At 40.4% G+C, this 16,125-nt stretch overlaps 1 protein-coding gene across 6 annotated transcripts in view; it reads left to right on the top strand.

Moving 5' to 3' along the window:
* The window catches only part of ESR2 (estrogen receptor 2), a 44,768-nt gene that overhangs the window by 14,810 nt on the left and 13,833 nt on the right, over window positions 1-16,125 (top strand). For all 6 annotated transcript variants that reach the window (XM_039733067.1, XM_039733071.1, XM_039733069.1 and 3 more), the window contains 3 exons: window positions 971-1,443; window positions 5,631-5,806; window positions 8,620-8,736. In XM_039733067.1, coding sequence (XP_039589001.1) covers window positions 971-1,443; window positions 5,631-5,806; window positions 8,620-8,736 — 766 coding nt within the window. The remainder of the gene's footprint in view (window positions 1-970; window positions 1,444-5,630; window positions 5,807-8,619; window positions 8,737-16,125) is intronic.

Here is a 16,125-nt window from a genome sequence, read left to right on the forward strand (position 1 = left end):
AAATAATGCTTCTAGGACACGGGTCTGTCTCAGGAGGATAATTTTGGTGTGATTTTTTTTTTTCTTTTAAAAATTCTTTTCTCTCTTAAATAATTTGTATATGCCTAAATCTGGCACAGAGTATTTACTGTGGGCAATTTAAGGTCTTTGTTTTGATAGCTGAGTGACATAGGAGAAAGGACAGGGGGTAGTTGGGATGGGGATGGAGAGTTGTAGGGAATTATAAAACTTCTGGACCTCATGAAATCACTTGAGTTTTATTGTCAGCTTTGGAAATATCTGCATTTTACGACTTCTGCTTTTCTAATGGCTCTGTTCAGAGCTGCTGTGCCCAGAGACCTCTCAGTGATGAAGTTGCACCTTGCTGACATCCACTGTCTGTCTCCCTGCTCTGTGTAGAGGGATGTGCAGTGCAGTTCTGGATTTGGAGGGTGTAGGGGGATGCATGTGTGTCTGTTTGTCTGCTTCCCAAATGCCTGCTGTTCCATGCTTGTGGTGGAAAAGGGAAGCACCCTGAAGTACAAGGCTGAAGACTGGTGCAGTTAACAGCAGGAGATGGTGAGTTGTTATAAAGAGAATTGATTTCTCCTCCACGGCTGTGGATCTTGGGGTAATTTTATCTCTGATTTACCCTGGTTGTAACTCCTGGTAAGATTCAAGTTGTCACCTTTATCTTTGTTTCAGGCAGGCCTCAAATAGTTTTGTTCTTAGATTATTATTATTTTTAAAGGGAGTCTGAACTCAATATGTGTTTTAGTCTTTATTTTTTAGGATATTCTAGAAAGCTTTCTTTTACTTAAAGGTAGTAAATTTGTACATTGACTATTTAAGTGCATGTGATGTGCAATCTGTTTTAATGAGATGTTTTTGTGTTTTCTGGTTTACTTGTTCCTTTTTTCTTTTATAGAAAAGACCTAATGCAGAGTTTTTAATTTTTTAATTCTTTTTTTTTTATTCTTTATTGTCTTAGGATGAATATTTAAACAGCCCTCTTCAATCTTGCTTCAAAATGTCCCTGTGCACATCTTCTCACAAGGACTTTTCTCAGTTGCTGCCACTTCAGGATATTGGATGCAATAAAACAGAAATTAAAAATTCACCTGCTGGTGTCATCTCTCCAGTTCCTTACAGCTGCAATCAGTCCACGCTGGCAGCAGAACACAGTCCAGTCTACATTCCCTCCTCCTTCATGGAAAACAGACACGACTACTCCACAATGGCATTCTGCAGCCCCGCTATGGTCAACTACAACATCGCCAGCAGTTTTGGGGACGCAGAGGGCGTGACTGCGCGGCAGACCTCGAGCCCCAGCGCGCTGTGGTCTGCTCCTGGCCATCTGTCCCCCCTGGCTCTGCACTGCCAGCCCTCCCTGCTGTACGCAGAGCAGCCCAAGAGCCTGTGGTGCGAGGCGCGCCCCATGGAGCCCGTGCTGCCCGGGAGCAGGTCAGTGCTGCTGCTTGCCTTCAGCCTTGGCTGGGTTTTATTTATGCTTTCCTCAGCTCAAGTATTCTCTTTTTGTATTTGAGTTAAAGTGTTGCTCCCTCTGGAAAATGAAACGATGCAAAAAGAGCTCCACTAGACACCAAATCAGTGAGGGGGGGTGTGTGTTGTTTGTTTTTAATGTAACTTCTGGAATGAGGGGTTTTGTCAATACCTCCTTAGAGTACTATACACCAACACAGAGCATTACAAATGCCTTCAGTGTGGGAACAGTTTGCATTGCATAAACAAAAGTTTAAGACTGCTAGATACTATTTTGTGTAACAAAATTAATTTTGCTCTGGCAGATTAAGTCCTTTGAGTGAAAGAGGTAAATGTTAATTTTTTGCCTTTTCATACAGTATTGTTTGAATTAATTTTTACCCAGATTTTTTTTTTTTTACTGCTTCTAATAGATGTGAAGGCTTTTTGTTAACTTGAAATTCAAGAGAAATGTTTTTCTTTGCTTTTTGTCTTTAGTATAAGCAGTCACACAGCAGCATGCATGATGTTAAAAGGGGGTTGCTGCTGAAAAAGCCTGGCTTTGTTTCTTGGTGCTGTTCCGAACTGACTTTGTAAAGTTGTTGTGAAGAGCAGAGTCACAGGCTAAACTTTCAGCTGACAAGAAACTCTGTTTGCAAAACCACATTCTTGTGCTGCACATTTACTCCTATTGCAAACCCTAATCAGGGTCTGGATCATCAGCTGATGACACTGCTCCATTCTTTGGCACAGCACTTGTTGGATGGATAAAAGCTCAGGGTCTGCAGGTGCTGTTCCTGCTTCAGCAGCTGTGTGTTTATTCATAGGCCTCCTTATTTAACTTCAGCAGTCATTTGGAGTATGAAAAATAGTGTATCCTGGTAACAGTTTTAGTCAATGGTTAATAAAGGATTTGTGCTATTTTTGAGACTACCCACACTCCTCCTGCACTGGGTGGGCTCTGTGGAGTGAAAATATGCTCCCAGTGTAGGTGTGTGGATTGGGAAAGACTCTTGGGGTAGCACTTAAATACAGAAGAATTCCCCAAGCAGCTTTGATGTGAACAGGGGTCACATCCAAACTCTTTCCACTTTGGTTAAGGTTCCAAACTTTGACAGCCCTGGGGAGGTTAGTGTTTGAAGCTGTCCAGATGTTGGGACAGCAGCTGGAATAACCCAGCAGCCTGTCTGATGTTCTGCAGTGCCTGCTCTACAACAGATTGAAGCTGAACTCCTGATTGGAGTTTAAATAAATAAGTCATCAGCTATTTGTATAGATATATAAGGACTATTGCTTATGCAGCTGATGGTGACCCAACTTAAAGAGAATCAAGGAATTCTGGAGTATAACCCCTTCTTCACAGAATGGCTTGAATTGAAAGGTGTCTTAAAAACCATCTAGTTCCAACCCCTCTGCCGTGGACAGGGGCACCTTCCCCTAGATCAGGTTGCTCAGAGTAGGAGGATGACCAGGAGAAAAAACAGTGATTTATTACTTTAAGTGAAGTCTTAATTCATTTTTAGAAAGGTAGTATTTCTATCTATAGATCTATAGATCCCACCATCATAAAACAGAGAGGAGTACTAGGAGGTTTAAAGCAATAAATCTTTCACCATGTGGTTCCTCTGTGGCTGCCAGGGTGCATCCTCAGTTTTCCTGCATCCTTTGCTGCAGGAGCATGGTGGGCATCCCTCCAACCACTTCCAGCTCACCTGCAGGACCTGGCAGCTCATTCCTCTGGTGAACATCCTGGGGTGCCCCACTCCCACAGCAGCTGGGATGTGGTCTGTACCCCACATGGGGCTGCCCTCTCTGGATTGCCCTGGGTGTGGAAACGCTGCTGGAGCAGCGGAGTCTCAGGGTATGGGATGTTTACCTGGAAGCCCTGGCTGTCTGCAGGCTCTGTGGCCCTCACAGACAAACTGGTGGGGTTTGAGCCTCCTGGTGTGAGGCTGCAGCTGGTGCAGACAAGCTGCTTGGCCCCAGCAGGAATTTGTTCCAGACGGTTCTGCTGTGTGCAAGCTGTTTGCCAGGAGTCTGGGGAAGCGTCACAGCTTGCTTGTGTGCAGGGTGGCTGTCGTTAAACTTTTAAGCAAGGAAAGAAAGTGCTTTTTCAAATACACTTGTCATGACTGGGAGGTAAACCTGACAGTCCTCACCCTTTTTCTTTATTTTCATCCCCAACCTCAGTGTAACTGACAGTCCTCACCCAGATGTTGTGTGTGTGTTTTTTCTTTATTTTCATCCCCAACCTCAGTGTTTTATCAAGGGCAATAAGCATTGGTCTCTACAGCATATCAGTCAGTCACAGAGAGGGTCTCCAGCTAATTTTAAGCCTCTTTTGACCCTCACAATTGGATAATGTTTCCCAAGTAAAGCTTAAAATGTACCTCTTTTACTAATGTGAAACACCAAATCACTTTTGCTTCCAAATACAGGGGTATAGGAAGGAATAGAAATGCTCTTCCCTCCTTTCATTAGCAGCATCTTAGGCGTGTGTGATACAACCCCTTTACTCTTGGGGAGAGTTCCCCCTCATTGGTATTCCCAGGATGGCAGAGAGGGAAATAACTCAGTCATTCACCAACCCATTAACGAGATGTGTGTGTGTAATCAAAGACCCAGCTCGTTAAATACTTAAACACTCCTCTGCCCTGCCATATCTGAATGAATGGATATGTTAAAAAAATCTCTCAGTAACTTAATTGTACAACAAATATCTTAATTTTTCTGTTTTGAAATTTGCTCCAAGAATCACCTTTTACTCTGTTCCAAATTTTTTACCAGGAAATTAAAGCACATTCTCCTCAAAAACTTATGAACCTGGTGACTTTCAGTTGGCATGTGGGTGTGTTCGTCCTTACCTCCTGTCATGAAACCAGCACAAAATCTACTTTTAATATATTAGTTAAAGCCTCTTTGACAGCACTTTCAGCATGTTTCCACTATTCTGTTTAAACCTGCCCTTGTTCTGTAGAAGTCATAAACCATGCTACCTGCTGTCTTATCCCAACTGATTTTTCTTCTCTTCCCTAATTCTTCTGGAATGTTAGATGAGGGAAATTCTAGAGTTCTGAAGTTCTGCCTCTAGGCTTAAGTTTATACCTGTAAGTTGACTATACACCATTCCTTTTCTCCAACTCTGAGCTGCTCAGAGTTTGCACATGACACTATTTTCTCTCTGTCTAGAAATTGTACTGACCCTGAAAGCACAATGTGCAAAACCCACCAAGAAAATGAGGTCTAGTTGTAAAGGATACAATGGATGTACTTCCTGTACCTAAGCCCAGTGTTTCTGATAATCTAAGCTCCTTTCCTCTTTTGTTTGTTTACAGGATCTTGGTGTCAGGAATGGGCTGTTTTTTCATGGTTTTACCTGTTTTAATTTTAATCCTGTCATGAAGAATAGTTCCTGTATGTTGGAGTTATTTGCAACACTTTAGGGATGTCTATATCTTACTCATTTATATAGAGCAGCATTTTTTTTAAATGTATGAACATATTTTATAAATTGTGTTTCTTCATTCTTCTTGTATTCAGACTTCTTTTTGTTCAGCATTAGGGTGATCACTGTGGGCTGTCACCTTGAACAGAAAACTTTGCCTGACATCATGAGCTGATTTTGTAGGTTGAGATTCACACCTCAGTTGTCTCCAGAATTTCATTGAATGATTTAAGCCTCAAGTAAAGGATTAAGCACTTGGGAATGGATGTATGTTGTAATTTTGCCTTGCTAACAGGACAAAACAAACTGCAGCTCTCTTTATTGTAGCATTTATAATGTCAGTCTGAGCTGAGTTCTTTTCCATGTGAAGTTCCCAGGAGGCAAAATCCACTTGGTTCACAAATTCCTGGACTTGTATATTTCCAATAATTCTTCAAGACCCATCAGCATTCCATATGATTTTTCCCATGGTTCATGTGATTGATTCAGCAGCAGTCCAGTTTTATGCCTAAATCCTTCTAGTGTGTTATCACTGGGATCAGACTACAAGCTTTAAATGCTTTATCTTGTCAGAAAAGGCTCAACAGTCTTTCACACTATCCTGTGTTCAGGAACATGAAGACTCAATAGAGAGAGAATAGAAGACAATAAAAAATTATGAAACTCTTTGCAGTGCAGTTTAAATTTTTCCTCTTTTATAACAGATGTTTTTCTCTTCTGTCAGAGAAACATTAAAAAGAAAAACTAATGGCAATGACTGTACAAGCCCAATTGCAAATAATCCTGGCTCAAAAAAGGATGCCCACTTCTGTGCAGTCTGCAGTGACTATGCTTCAGGATACCACTATGGGGTCTGGTCCTGTGAAGGCTGCAAAGCATTTTTTAAAAGAAGCATTCAAGGTAGGACAAACAGTTTTTGGTAATTTGTTTAAATTGTTTCATGTGACCAGGGGCTGCAGCAGTTGACCTAGTGATGAGCTGGTCTGAAATCCTGGTGTCTGCTGCTCCATGCTGAAAATAGAGCAACACATGATTTGGCTGTTTTATCTCTTGGCTCTGATGTTACCAAGATCTGGAAATATTACAGAGTGAGCAATTGATTTCTTTGGAGAAGAGGTGGAATGCATAGCACAGTGAGGCCCTGCAGCACAGGCCTGGCTGGGATGGCACTGCAGACCTGTGAATCTGATGGGAGTTTGTGGCCCAGCTGAGCTGTAGTAATTGAGAATTAGTTGTCATAGGCACAGAAAGAGTAGGCAGTTATCTGGAGGCTTTGCTTGCTGGGAGCTCTTCTTGACAAGAGTCTATTGCCTGGAGCTGTTGAGTCATAGTGGATAATATCTACTATGGAGGATGGAAAAATGTGTGTCATATATCAGGTACTAACCTGATTATCATTAATGCTCAGCCCTCCACCCCTCAGAGCCTGCACTGCAGTATCTCTTACCCTGCTAGGTCTCTCTAGCTAAGACTTACACTTCCATGTTTAATTTTTTTAATATTTGGTATTTAGTTCAAGCTTGCTGCGTGGCTGCAGTGTGAATTAAATGTGGGGCTCCACATTTGCTGTCACAGCCAGTGGAAGTCACACAGGCATTGTACTGCAGGTTTGGGGCACTTAGTTTCTTTAACCTTGGCCTAGTTATCCTGATCTTTGGCCTCATGTTGAGTCTTTTGGTGGAAAATCATTTCTATTGACATTGGCTGCTACACATGGATACCGATGCAGAAAGTCCTGCTGCTGTTTGATCTTTGCTGTTCCTCTTCCTCTTGTGCCTGCAGAGCCTTTAGCAATCTTCAGATATTTTCTTTTTGCTCAGTATGGCAGAGATGATGCCACTAGGAGAATCAAATTTAATTCAGAACTTGTTTTGCCTTTTCAATGCATTGTGCAGATTCTGCACTGGTGAATAGCAATTTCTCAAGCTGGTACAAGTACCGTGGATTTCTAAAATAATTGAAGAGACCTTTGTGTCCAGTTTGTCGCAAATGGAGACTGAATTTGATCTCAAGGTGTTTTCTGTCAAGCCAATGCTTTGCCTGCTCTGTGTTGCTCACAGGTACTTGAGCCAGCAGCACGTTACCCACTGTGGTCTTTTGTACACCTCAGTGTACCCTGTCAGGTAATGGTGTTTGTAATTCAAATGAAAAAATAAAAAAAGGCACATACAGCCAGTTCTTGGCATAAAACACTTATCAAGCACTCAGTTGCAATGGTTGTTATGCAGGATATTGTGTATTAAAGTAAAAGACTTCTGGGCCTGCCATAGAGCAATATGTCAGCCTTATTAACGAAATTAAAATTAGAAGTATGACTGAGCAACTGTGTGTGGTCTCCTTGGCTTGCCTGAGTTTGTGGTGTAGTCTGTCCCACATCACTGAACATCTGCCTGCAAGTTAAATTATCCCAAGGCCATGAGAGTTTTAAATAATTTTATATTCCTATGTGCAACAGAGAGCTTCCTCCTCCTCTCCCTCCATGTTGTGTGAAGAGTGATAAACAGTAATTTGTTTTTCAGTCGTATCTGCCAGTAAGAAATGAGACAAAATGTAACATGATCTCTTCTTTTTAAAATTGTCAGTTCAAAACTTCAAGGTTAAAATAATTATAATTTTGCATGGCAATAGTCACAATGGTTCAGTTAAATAATTACTCTTGGGGACATGAACTCTTGAATTTTAACCAAGTGAAAAAAAAAACAACCCATCACTTTAGTAGCTGTATTTTTGTCTGATCTTATTCTTGGTTGGGGAAAAAAAACCCAAACCAATTTAAAAAGCAGTCTGGGAGAAATGATATTAAGAAAAGTAAATGGGCGAAAATTTTTTGCATCCTTTGGTAATTACTGCAAGAGATAGTTCCACTATTTGGCAGGAGATGATTCAACTGTGTTTACACCAGGAGTGTACCCAAGTTCAGTTTACAGTAATAAACCTTTGGACCAGATTATTGATTAATGAAATACAGTAATGTAAAAGAGTTTGGGTGGGAACGAGGTAATATGGGAAAGAACAAGAGAACAAAAGAGGCTGCAGTGAAAACTGATGAAAGTAAGATAAACACTTGTCCAGAATATCTAAAACTTACACCCTCTCCTTGTCTCCTTGTGTTTTTCTTTGTAGTTACAGGATGTATTATTTCATAGCAGTCTGTTTTTATCTTGGCTTTTTTTTTCTTTTTTTTTCTTTTTAAACTTTGGTCTAGGGTCAATCCTCCAAAGGCTTCTTCATTCCTGGAACTCACCACGTCAGAGTTCAGTAAATAGAGATGTAGTTTACTTAAATCTTTGCAGGACTGAAGCTGCTCTTTTCAATTCTGCTGAGGGATAAAAAAAAAAAAAAAAAAAAAAAGGAAAGAAAATCTGGTATCTGCCAGCTATGGGCTTCCAATAAATAGTAAGAAATTGGAGGTTGGGAGCAAATTTCTACAAGAGTGTATGTTCCATTTTCAAGAAATTAGTTGATTTTAGAAGGTGCTTGGTTATCTGACAGTCACCACTATAAAGCTGAGTAATGCTGTCTGGTTAATTTTGAGACCACAGGCTGATGTTTAAAATATAGGCCAAATATTCATTTCTGCATCAGTTAAATTAATGGAGCTTAGATACATGCACATGAAAAAGCTGAGTTGTTTAAAGTTGAGAACATCCCTGATCTGGGAAATGACCAAGATGGTTGGAAATGTTAAATTTTCCCTTCTTGCCCTGCTGCAGGACACAATGACTACATCTGCCCAGCCACCAACCAGTGCACAATAGACAAAAACCGGCGCAAGAGCTGCCAGGCGTGCCGGCTGCGGAAGTGCTACGAAGTGGGGATGATGAAATGTGGTGAGTTTTTTCTTAGCTGGGGTTTTTGCTGGTTTTGGCTCTTTCTTCCCTTCAGCCAATTCTGTATCTTTTTTCCCTTGGAATCCTAGGAAGGTGCAACAGCTAAACTAAAGCAAGGTTTTATAGGAGGGAATTATTGTTAAAGCTGAAGAAGAATTGTCATTTTCACACCTGTGGGAAGGGGCAAGTTGTAGGTTAAGAGTGAAAACCAAATAAACTCTGCAGAGCTTTGTGGAGGCAAGTTACTTCCATACCATACCATGCAGAATTGGACATCAAGAGCTGCTGCTTCCAGAACCTTCCAGAGCCAGACTCTGCTCATGTGAGGTAAAGGAGCCTGTGCTGTGCTCTCCTGGCTGGATGCACTGCAGGAGCAGCAGTGTCACATCCAAGCAGTAGTTAATTAACCCAGCATTCCACCTCTGATGGTGGGACGAGTAGGTACCTCAGGAGGAGTGTAGGAATGAGAGCAGCTGCTACGTGGAACTACTGCTGTCAGCTCTCAGCTTCCGAAAATTAGTGCTTGGGGATGTTAATAGAATGACAAATTTTCCATTGTCCCTCTTTTTAACCCTACAAAGGCTGAGCATCTACAACGTTCCTCAGCAGCTTGGCCACCCATCCTGGGAGGAAGCAGCTCTCTGGTTGCCAGGCTTTTCTGGGGGCTTTGGTGGGGCAGTAAGGGAAAGGCATTGGGAAGGCAATTCCTTTTCTTGAACAAGCTATCTTCAGATGATGCCCCACGGCTCTTTCACCCAAAGAAATAGTGAAAAACCATTGTTTGTCACTGCACCACTCAGAATTATCCAGACTTTTCTTTTATCCCTATCTTGTACTTACAGCAATGTGACTTCAGTGCAGTTGATAATTTATAGATGATATTTTCAAGGTTACTTTTAAGAAGAAAATAATTTGAGAAATGTTTCAATCTAATCTATGTTTACAGTCAAGGTTTGCTGCTTCTTGTAGATTCCCCAGTGTATATAATAGAAACAGGCTGGGAAAATAACCCATAAGAACACTGGAGTGGACAGGAGAAGGTCCCTGTGCCTGGCTCTCCATGATTTGCAGGCGTGCATCTTGTTTCATCCCATTTACTGTAGATAGCTATTTCTGTTTCAAAACTAGACACCATTCTCATCCTCCCACAGCTTTGATCTGCAGACTGTTTGCAAAATATGACTTTTCATTAGGAACATTGTTTAGAATTTCAGCCTGCATTTATTGCTGAACAATTAATGTCCATTATTTCTTGCAACAACATTGCCTTTTAGCATAGAGACTCCTCTGCTCTTTCTTCTTAATGGCCTGATTTTGTTTAAGGACTGCATCATATCCCCTCACAGCCTCTGTTTTAGTTGTCTAAATAAACCAAGAAAACTTCTCTAGCAAAATAGCAAAGTAGATGAATCTGAAATCATCAGATTGTCCCTCCACCTGCTCCAGGCAAAGAACCAATTTGCAGTTGGATGCCCAAAATCGTGGACAGCATTTCAGTGATTCTCCTCACTGCAGTAGCACTGATACATTTCTGTTGCTGCAGGAGCTTTCCTCTGCTCACACCCAGGATCCTCTTTGCCTTTTTCAAGGTAACATCATGCTGGCAGTTCATGATCACTCCATGATCTGTTATGACTGCAGTCACCCCGTTCATTTCTAGCTGACAACTCCCAGAGCAGAACTGAAATTTCAACTGTTCTTTGCATTATTTTTGTACTCCTCAAATACATTTAGTTTCTCCTGCTCAAGTCAGATGGTTCTTTCTATGTGAAGTTCTGTCTTTTCCTGCAGTGATGTTCATCTCAGCTTCATTGGTGTTTGGTCTTACCTCCAGCAAGGAAAGCCTTACACCTGCAAATAAGATTCCTTTCAAAGTCTTACTTGCTGAATGGTGCCGCTGTCTTTTGGTCATTTTTATGACTCAAAATTTTGCTCCAAGTTTTTCCAATGGATATTTCTGTAAAGCCCCAGTTGTGGAGTTGGAAAGGTTGGTAAAAATTGATTCCATAATGATATTATAAGGTAGACTTCCACAATGCTTGCCTTAAATTAATCCTTTTATTCTAGCTGTCTGGAAAGTCCTGGTGTGTGATTAGACCTCATAGACACTGTGGTATTACAAATAAAAAAATATAGTATGCACTCATGTCTTAGCCTGTGTTCCCTTGAATCTTACCACATATCCATAAACATGTTTTTCTGCAATAATGATTGTCTGCAGGACATTGGTGACTATGCCAGACACAAAAAAAAAAGACAGATTGAAACTATAACTGGAAAAGCCCTGTATTTTTAAATAATTATTTTTAAATAGTATCACTAAAGCTTGAAACTATTGAGAATTTAATTAGAGAATCTGAATGATTTATTTTCAGAAAAAAGAACATAAAAATTACTCAGAACTCTGAGTCACCTGATGAGTTAAGTGGCACCTGTGAGTAATGCTGGTGTATGGACACATGGTGACAGACATTTAAACCAGGCAGATTTTAAGACAGTGTTTCTTGCATGAAATGTAAATGCCATTTCCTGCAGACCAGAGTGATTATCTCCAAGACATTTTCTCACAAAAATCATGCTTTAATAAAAACTTTTTATTGTAGAAAACCATAAAAGAGAACACTTTGTTTTTAATGAAGGCTTTTCTGCATCTCCGCTCCTTTCTGAGGTCATTTAGTGAAAGGATTGGTTCACATCTGCTGAAGCCCTGGATGGGATGGAATGGTTTGTGAGTGCATTTTTGCTCAGTGGAGACTTGTGTCCAGCAGAAGTGATAAAAGAAGTTCAATTGCCACTTGGTAGTTTGACAGCTCTTCATAAAATCTCGGCACCATTCCCCTCATACCTTTAAATCCTCGCTTTGCATATTATCAATAGACAACTGGAGAGAAAACACACACTTAGGAACTTGTTTAAAAGAAGGTTGTGTGCCTAAATCTGATTAAGCAGTACAGGCCATCTTCCATACAGTAGGAGATGGCAGAAAAGTGTTGCTCTACAGCTTCTTGGTCTGAAATTCTCTTGGATGTCATCACCTTCAGAAATGTTAAGAACTCAGCCCAACAAGCCCCAGGTGTTTTGGTGGAGGCCAGCTTGGGGTGCCTTGTATTAAGGTGATATGGATTTTCTTATGAAATATACCATCATTGCCAAAAGCACACAGGTCACAGACGTTGCATCTGCCAGTTCCTCTGCAGGAAATCTTTGCTCCCTGCTGTTCCAAACAAGGAAGCTACTGCTAAAGTTTGGCAGTAATTCTCCTAACAGTGGTAGAAAAATAATTAACAAAAAATTTACTGTCTTTAGGAACAAAGAAAACAGGAAAAACTGCAGTAAACTCTGCCCAGAAAACTTGAATGAAACAGACCAGGATAAAACTGATCTTCCCTTGGAACCTTCTGGTGTTTACTTGGGGAGCTGAAATGGACTTGGACTGCTTGTCAAAGGCAGTGAAGAAGAGGGGAGTTGCTTCATCACTTTTCACTCTTGGAGCAGATATGCTCTGCTTTGCTTTTGGTTTGCTTCCTGAGGCTCAAGCAGACCTTGTTTGACAAGGAGTTTTCAGTTTCCCTGACTTTTACTTCCCTCCTTTGCACTGCTCCCATGTCTTTTTCCATATGCGTCTGTTCTCAACGTGTTGAAATTGTTCCAAAGGTAAAGCTCCTTTCCATGAGTGAGGAGGCTGAGAGGCCACACTCAAGTGATGGATGGAGGGATGCTGCTCTTGAATCATTTGACAAGTTTGCAGGAAGGAAAACGGATTTCTTTGTGGGCTGGTTCAGGATTTGGCCCTTTCTCCTCTGTGTGGCTGCTGCGTGCAGTTGAAATACTGTAAAGTACTTTTCACACAGAAAGTAAGTGGGGACTAAATGTTTCAAGACCTTCTCTGGCCATCAGATGTATTAATTGAATTTCAGCTTTTATAGCAATCACTATAATTTCGGCTCACGTCCTCGTGTGCACACAGACAGACAGCAGCTCCTTTGTCAGTGGCTCTACTCTTGAGAATTCAATTTGAGAGTCTGCTCTGGAGTATGTACTCACCAGAGCATTTGCATTTGCTTTGAAAGGTGACTGCAGTGATCATGATTTACCAGTGTGTGCTGGAGCAGGTTTACACTCACAGTTTTTCAAAAACTGATTATAAAATATTCAGTGGTAGAATCTGCAGTTGCTACAGAGCTGGTTAGAGTTGTAAGAGCCATTGCCAGGGACCAAAATCAGTATGAAGGGCAGCATGCCATGTAACTGCCTACCATATCAGACAGCATTTGTGATTTTCAGAGAATTTGCAAAGCTTGAAAAATAGTGTGTTTCACTGCCAGTAATACCTGCTGTGGCTGAGTGAACAACAGGCTCATTTTAATGACCTTTTTTCAATGTGCCTGCCTTCTTCTGTCTTGGGGTCATTTACTCATGGTCTGTGGTGCTGTAGCTCAAGGTCTTGCCCTTGGTCCAGCATTCTCAGCTGAATACAGCAATTTTCTTGCACAAAATAGCTCTAAATAAGGAGAGTGTGGTAGGAAGAATGAGGGATTTGATAATTTTGCACTTCTGCAATTGCTTGAATTACCTTTATAGAAATGAATATTAGATTTTAAGAATAGTTAGGGAGTTTGTAGTAAAGTCAAAGATAGACCCTAATCTGGGAAGCTGTATTTTATTTCTCTGCCTTTACACACACTGATCCACATCTCTTAAGTATGTACTTAAGAAAACATTAGGCTGGTGGATAGTTTTTTATAACATATAATTTCATGAACAGTAATATATATTTGTTGCATGCTAATACATATGTATAGGTAAAATTTCTTGGTCCTGCCTAAACTTTAGATTTGAATAGAAAGAAAAGAAGCTCCTTTATGGTGTTGAAAGCTGTTGTTTTAATTGGAAAACTGGTGTTTTCTGCTGTGTCAGCTAACTAGAAAGTTTAAATGTATCTTTCTTTTACTTTAAATGCAAGCAGAAAAAAATTGAAACAAATAGAAATAAATAATAAATTAATAATAAATAATAAATTAATAAATTATATATTTTTAAAGTATCTTTTATGTACACTGCTTGGTCACTCAACCTACTTCTGCTTTGGCAATACATGGTGAATAAAAAATACCACAAATAACTCGGAATCTGCTTAGGTTGGGTTTTTTCCCACCTTGTTTCTGTCATTAGTTATATTTTCTTTAGTAGCACATTTTTTGTGCAGAAATTTAGTATTCCTAGTCTGGCTTTCTGCACTGGTAATGTTATTATAGAAATTCAGTACATGTCTCACATTAAGCATTTTTTTTATAATATGAATGGGTTATATAAGAAACTTGATTCAATTAAATAACCTATAGAAATTTAAAGGAGTTTGCTAGTTCCAAGTAAGAACCCTCCACAAGTTGTGAGACCTTTAATACTCTCAAAATCATAACCTGATTGAATTATCTATAGATGGAGCACTGAGTGCAGCTGTGCAGATGGAAATTGTTCAAGATTCTGTCAATTAGAACAGAATGCTGAAGTTCTTTTTAAATTGCTTTTAAATTTGATTTCTCTGATATTCATTAAAGTATCATCTCAATTATCTGTGTTTATATTTTCTGTATATTTATATAAGCTCAAATTTATATTTATAGGCTAGAAAATATTTTTTAAAGATCTTTACAACAGTGAATTGGAAAGGATAACTCCAATAACACATGGAATAGAGCATTTGGTGGTTTTGGATAGCCCAAGAAAATTTTTACTCTATTCTGCTCATGGCTTTTATTCCCTTTGCTCTTTTTCTTGTTCTTTATTTCAGGGTGCCCCTGGGAAATTTGCTTCACATTTCTAAATAGTGCAAACAATGTGCTTTCTTTCTTTGTTGTTATGGTCTCTCCCATGCTGTGGAGGTCAGGGCCCTGCAGCTCTGTGGGCACAGCACCCTGGCACCTGGGCATCTCCTCATCTGTCTCCAGCTGTACTCTCATTCCAGTTGCCTACTTCTCTCTCAGCCTTTACTTTTTGTCTTCCCTGATGGAAAATACACACTTTGTGCATTACATGATTTCAGAACAGTCTGCAGCCCACTTCCAAAAAATTCTAGTATTTTTGGAAGCTTACAAACCACTTCAAGATTTTCCTCTCAACCTTTGTGTATCAGTCAAGAAATGAGGCTTAGCAGAGAGTTCACTACATTATCCAGGTGTCTTTGTAGAAGGTAGTCTATGCCTTGGTGGCCTTTGACTCTCTTGAGAAAGAGTTTGCCCAGACTGATGGTGGAAGAAATTGCTTTGTTACTTCTGCAGTTCTGCAAGGAACCTTTTTTTTTTTTTGGGTATTCTCATCAAGTCTCATTCCATGAATCTACATAAGACAATGTCTTGTGCTCTGTCTATCTCTGCTGGTATGCTATCTTCCCTTAGTTGCTATTCATCTGCTCTGGCAGCTTCTAGCTAGTTGTCATTTGGCTAAGCATTTGGTTCTACAAATTATTTATTTCCTTCAATCCATTATTTGTGCAAATATCCTGTCTGCACTCAGCCCATTTCATCATACCCACATCCATTTCAAAGCTGCAAAACCATCCTTTCTCCAAATGGTGCAGGCCTGAGGCTGGACTTGCAGCTGAAAAATACTTCCAGTTCCAAATGGCCTGTCCCACTTGGGCAGCTCTGTGCCTGAGGTCTGTTCATCAAACCAGCTTTGCCTGTTGGGCTTCTGCAATCTCTTGGATTTCCAGGGAACGCGTGCTCTCCAATACTAAGAACTTATTTAAATTTTTTCTGCCTTCAACATAGTTTACCGAAGTGAGAGAATGAGAGCCATGGACAACTGAAAGATCCACATCCTAAAAGTCCTAGAAGACTCAGTTGGTCCTTAGTTAGGTTGTTCCTGAGTGGCCTTTGCATTCACCCCTCCCACAGACTGACCCAAATGCTGATTGACAGCTGCTGAAGATGTGACAGGACTATGACCTGGAAAGCCACCTCCACCTGAGGCTCCTCTGCCACATGAGCCTGAGAGGCTGCATTCACCCAGCATCTCATTTAGCAAGACAAAACCTTGTCAACAGCATCTGAAATTAATATTTTGTGCCCCCACTGCCCTTATTTTTAATTTGGCTTATGTTTGGACTTCTTTGCTAGATGAAGTAGAACTATAGCTGAGTATTTTATGGATATTATGGTTTTGGAGAAGCTTTTAGACTCTTTGCTTGGAAACTGTGCAAAAATAGGTAACAGTGATGCTACCAATAACACTGACCAAGAACTGGACAATGTTTAGATTTGTCACAATGAACAGTTAATTCTGGGAATGTAAAGGATTGCTCTTTGCAACATAAATAGCCTTCTGCAGACAGAACTTCACACAGGGTATTTGCTCTTAGTTGTAGATATCTGAATTCCCTTTGGAGAA

Source organism: Passer montanus, unplaced genomic scaffold (assembly GCF_014805655.1).
Source record: "Passer montanus isolate IOZ18808 unplaced genomic scaffold, ASM1480565v1 scaffold82, whole genome shotgun sequence".
Classification (NCBI taxonomy): domain Eukaryota; kingdom Metazoa; phylum Chordata; class Aves; order Passeriformes; family Passeridae; genus Passer; species Passer montanus.